General features: G+C 49.2%; 1 protein-coding gene across 1 annotated transcript in view; it reads right to left on the bottom strand.

Annotated features, from left to right (window-relative positions):
- The window catches only part of DOCK1 (dedicator of cytokinesis 1), a 373,877-nt gene that overhangs the window by 351,118 nt on the left and 17,142 nt on the right, over nucleotides 1-5,617 (bottom strand). The window contains exon 2 of the mRNA XM_018561275.1: nucleotides 2,375-2,703. Within this exon, the coding sequence (XP_018416777.1) occupies nucleotides 2,375-2,420 (46 nt within the window). The 5' untranslated portion in view covers nucleotides 2,421-2,703. The remainder of the gene's footprint in view (nucleotides 1-2,374; nucleotides 2,704-5,617) is intronic.

Here is a 5,617-nt window from a genome sequence, read left to right as displayed (position 1 = left end):
TAATGCCACAGGTATGATACAATGTAACAAGAGCAGAACAGTCCAACTTCCTGTGCCCACACCTGACAGGTTCCACAGCAGCTCCCAAAAGCACCAACAACTGAGTGAATTAGTCTCGTGCAGACCTTACATGAGAACTCTGCTGAACTGAAATAACAATATGCGTTTTATAATGCAAACTACAACTGTTACAGTGTAACTTTTCCATCCTACACTCTTTATAGCCCACACAAAACTATTACAGAAAGTATTCTGCCTGGTAAGTGTTACATTATATATGGGCCCTCTTTACCATCTTGTCTTGAATTGTGATTGTATTGTCTTCCTTACATTGTAAAGTGTTGTGCAAATTGTTGACTCTATATAAATCCTGTATAATAATAATAATAATAAAAACAAAGCTGGATCACAATGACCAGGTCCAGCTTCTGCCCTCTACTAAGAGATGTTGCAGTGGCTCTCAAACCTCCTATGTTTTCCAAAGACAGGAAGTACCCTGCATGCCAAGTGTTACGATAACTATGGAAGACAAAGCTTAGACACATTGATCTGGTCGATGTTCCTCCACCATAAGAGGTTCTGCAGCAGCTCCTAAACTTCCTATTTTTTCCAAAGACAGGAAGTACCCTGCATGCTAAGAGTTACTATAACTATGGGAGACAAAGCTGGGACAGAACAATCTGGTCTATCTTCTCCTCTCACCTAAGAGGTTCTGCAGAAGCTCCCAAACTTCCTATGTTTTTCAAGGGCAGGAAGTAACCTGCATGCTAAGAGATACTACAACTATGGAAGACAAACTGGGACAGAACGATCTGGGTTATGTTCTCCAACCACCTAAGAGGTTCTGCAGAAGCTCCCAAACTACCTATGTTTTTCAAGGACAGGAAGTAACCTGCATGCTAAGAGATACTACAACTATGGAAGACAAACTGGGACAGAGCGGCTTGGTTTATGTTCTCCCACCTAAGAGGTTCTGCAGCAGCTCTCAAACTTTCCCCAGACAGGAAGTACCCTGCATGCCAAGTGTTATGATAGATATGGAAGGCAAAGCTGGGACACAATGATGTGGCCTGTGTTCTCCTCCCACCTAAGAGGTTCCGCAGTAGCTCGTAAACACCATAAGCTTTCCCATGACAGAAAGTAACCTGCGTGACAAGTATTATGACAGATATGGAAGACAAAGCGAAGACATAATGAGCTGGTCTATCTTAGGTGAGAGAAGAGTTCCCAAATGCCATTACTAGTGATCCTGGATGAGCATAGGAAATGAGCTGCATGCACTGATGGGTAACATACACCTTCCACAGCGTACTTAAAAGTGTCACAATCAATCTGTAAGGCAAAACTGGGACTCAATGACCAGTTTGCACCCCAGAGGTTCTGCAGCAGCTGCCAAATTTCCTATGCTTTCCAGGGATTGTTGGTTATTTCAAGAGCAAGTTAAACTAGTGCGGACCCAACATGAGAGATGAACTTTACAGAAATAACAATAAGTGAATGATACGCCAGCCCTGGCCTATAGCAACAAAGCTACTCTGTACTACTAACACCATCATCAACACCAATCTGCTGCATGCACTGAGGAGTAGCGTAGGCCTTCCAAAGACTACCGGGGATGCTAAAGTGTCACAATAAACATGGAAGACACAGCTGGGACACACTGGCCTGGCACCACCTAAGAGGTTCTGCAGCAGCTTCCACACTTCCCATGCAGGATCACTGGGCTGGCAATGGGATAAGCAACCTTCTGCATACACTGATGGGCAAGGCAGGCCATTCATAAAGAACCTGCAATGCCAAGTGTCACAACAAAGCTGGGACACACTGGCCTGGTACCACCTAAGAGGTTCTGCAGCAGCTTTCAAACTTCCCATGCTCACCCAGTAACAGAATGAGCAATCTGCTGCATGTACTAATGGGCAACGTAGGCAATCCACACAGCACTGGGAATGCTCACATGTAATCCATAGAGTACTTGGAAGTGCCACAATAAATATGTGAGACAAACCTGGGCCACACTGGCCTGGTACCACCTAAGAGGTTCTGCAGCAGCCACCAAGCTTCCTATGTCTATGCAGGATCACCAGTAACAAAATGGGCAATCTGTTACATGTACTGATGGGCAATGCAGGCCATCCATAGAGTACTTGGAAGTGTTCTAATAAATATTTTACACAATACTGGGACACACTGGCCTGTTCCCACATAAGAGGTTCTGCAGCAGCGACCAGGCTTCCTCTGCTCACCAGTAATGGGATGAGCCCCGAGCACTGATGGCCAATGCCGGCCATGCACAGAGTCCCGGGAATACAAAGTGACACCACTGGAGACAATTGAACGAGCAGCCATGAGCCGTGCCACTTCCTGCACTCACCCACTCCATACTTCTCCTCTTTCTTGGTGGGGATCCAGCGAGTCATGGTGCCTCCCCAGCCTGTCACAGCCTCCCAGGGGCATCCAGCTTGGGGAGAAGGAAGCCGCACAGAGCCAACGAGAAACAACAAAAGAAGAAGTGAGGATTACAATGTAACTTTGTGAGCAGGAGGGAGGAGGGGGTTGGGGGAGCCCAGCCCGGCTGGCGTGTCAGGGATTTCCTGGAGGCGGGGAGGAGGCACACAAGGTGTGAGCGTAGGGGACAGCGGAGGACGGGACACTATCTCTGTGTCTCCCTCAGGCCGCCATTTCCTGCCCCCCTCCTCTCCTCTTTGGGCAGCGATAGGGGGAAAAAAAAAAGCAGCTAGAAGTTTGTTGGGGGGTCACGTGACGATGAGGTGACGTCATGGGCTGGAAGCGGGAGAAGAGGGGGGGGGGAGGGGGGCTGGCGTTGTTCGCTGAGTTGTTCTGTGGTGAGTGTCACTGAGGGGTGCTCTGTGTTCCTAGTTTGGGTGGGTGACAACTAAGTCTACCACACGACCAAAGTTTTACCTGCCACAGTGGAGAGGACAGGTAAACCAGTGCCAGAGTAACCATGGGCCTTGTGCGTGAGACGTGCCCTGACAGGAAAATGGCTCGTTGCCCATTGCAACCAGTGGTAGCACTATATGGCAACTGGTTGCTAAGACTGATGAGAAAGGCAATGTAAACACCAGCATGCGTTTGTTGTTTAAACTTAGCAGAAATTGTCTAAATATAAACAAATCTCTAAATGTAAACACATCTCTAAGTATAAACAATTATCTAAATATAAACAAATCTCTAAATATAAACAAATACCTAAGTGTAAACAAACATTATTCTTCCCCATCTCTCAAGACTCCTTCACACCAGCCCCCCCACAGTGACGTTTGTTGACTGGTGTAATGGGTAGAATGAGACCGCCATACCATGAAAATCCAAAATGGTTTAATCACTCAACTGATGATAAAAACAACAGTAGATAGCCAACGTGTTTCGGGGGCTACAATTTTCCACGCGGTGTCAGCCGCTGGGAACATCATTACGTGCGTGGCGTCATCACGTATGCGCGTAATGACCTAACTTGTACTTAACTGCCAGCGCCCATCATCGAGAGAGGAGGGGACGTACATCCAGCAGGATAAGGTATGCCACGGGGTCCCCATCTCTCTTCTACAGCTGACTTTTCAGAGGGGTTGTGTAGAGATGTCACCAGCACACCAAAATCCTTCTTAGGATAAGCAAATGTTCATTTATTGAAGCTCCTTGTCATATAAACAAGCACTTTTGGGGCCACACAGGGTACCTTCATCAGGCTTAGCATTGACAGGGGGGCTAGGAGCGGATCACACAGGCCCCTGAACACCCCCCCACACACACACACACACCAGTGGTCTCTAATGTTGCAATAGCGTGCTGGACTCTGGACTTACCTGAGACCCTGCAGAGCACACCATAGATCCTGCATAGCCCACCTGTGACTCTATGGTGGGCTGTGCATGGTCCCAGGTGGGCTGGTTGTCGGGGTCCCTGTACCTCCTCCCAACTCTTCTTACCTGCTGCTGCTGGGGCCCAGCCTCCACCCCCTCCCCTGTCACCTCTGCCATGCCGCCCCTGGTACAGCTGATACCCATGTAAGAGGCCCAGACCTCTTGCATGGGTACCGGCCATACCCCCCTGATGGTGGTGTTCTTTCAAAGTTTGTGACTATGTTAGAATGTGTGACCGGTGACGTGGTCACACATTTTAAAGTAATCCCGCCCAGTTTTTTGGCGGTGGAATGTGTGACCGCCAATAGGTAAAGCATTCCAAAGCTTTCTCAGCTGTTCCAGAGCAGATCGGCATAGCAGATGGTATGTGCAGTAGAACTGATCTGCCCTGGAACAGCTGATCGGTCCTGAAATGTCACTTATATCCAACTTTGTCAGTGCAATCTCACATTCCACCGCACTCACAAAGTCGGATAAAAGGGACATTTCAGGACCGAACAGCTGTTCCAGGGCAGATCGGTTCTCCTGCACATACGATTTGCGATGCCGATCTGCCTGGAACACCTGAAAAAGCGGGGCAGGATTATGTTACAATGTGTGGCCACGTCACCCGGTCACACGGTCACACATTCTTACATAGTCACAAACTTTGACAGAACAGAGGCCCTGTTTGTAATCATGTAATTAGAGAAATAGATTATAATAGGGAACATTACAGTGTTATGTTCCCCATTATAATCCACTATTCTAATTAAATTAAATAACCGCACACAACCCGCGCCCCCGTAGCCGCTCGGACTCACCCAGCCAGAGCATCAAAGGATCGCAGCCAGATGGTGTCGCTGTGTGCACTGCAGGGGGCGGGGCGTGTGACACACACACTTCTCTCCCGCCGCCTGTTACTAGGGACGCGGCCGGGAGCGGAGAGTCACAGGACCCACCCCCTTACTGAGAAGCACATTGGCAGTGCAGGGCCCCGGTATTCTAGCACCGGGACCCTGCACTGCCCCATATTCCACCGGGGGGTGCCCAGGGCCGGACCCCACTGGGCCCCCCCACAGCCTCAGGGCCTGGGGCAGCCGCACCGGCTGCACTGGCGGTATTTCCGCCTCTGTGGCTGTATTGAGATTTCTATCTTTCCTCTGTTGTGTTTTGAAAAAGGTGAAGAGGTATTTGTAAATATGTCTTTTTCAGTTTACAAATCTTTTCTGTTCACCTGTCAGCAATAATTATGCCACCATAACTTGGGTTAAATGAGAACAGTGGGGTAACTGTGGGCTAACCTGCGGGCACAGCTGGCTCTGCCTCTAGAGAGACAGCCAGCTGGGTGGAAATCGATCCATCCCGTTTGCAGCACTCTCAGTATATAGCGGGCAATACCTCGCTATATACTGAGCATTAGGTCACAGGAGCACACTAGTATATACTGTATCCTCCCATGACCCAATGCTCAGTATATAACGAGGTATTGCCCGCTATATACTGAGAGCTCTGCAAATGGGATGGATCGATTTCCACCCAGCTGGCTGTCTCTCTAGAGGCAGAGCCAGCTGTGCCCGCCTCCTCCCCGTCCGTTCCTCCAGTCAGCGCTGGAGAGGGCAGGGGGGAATGCCTGTGGGGAGCGGTGACTGACAGTCAACGCTCTCTGCAGGGAGATCGAGAAGAGAGCGAGCGACGGTATGTGTTCGCTGACTTCCTCATAGTTCTCCTTTAACCCCTATTGTGCTATAGAA

Source organism: Nanorana parkeri, unplaced genomic scaffold (genome assembly GCF_000935625.1).
Source record: "Nanorana parkeri isolate BGI_ZX_2015 unplaced genomic scaffold, ASM93562v1 scaffold2, whole genome shotgun sequence".
NCBI classification, from domain to species: Eukaryota; Metazoa; Chordata; class Amphibia; order Anura; family Dicroglossidae; genus Nanorana; species Nanorana parkeri.
The sequence above is the reverse complement of the archived record's forward strand: the minus strand, read 5'-3'. Positions and strand labels throughout refer to the sequence as shown.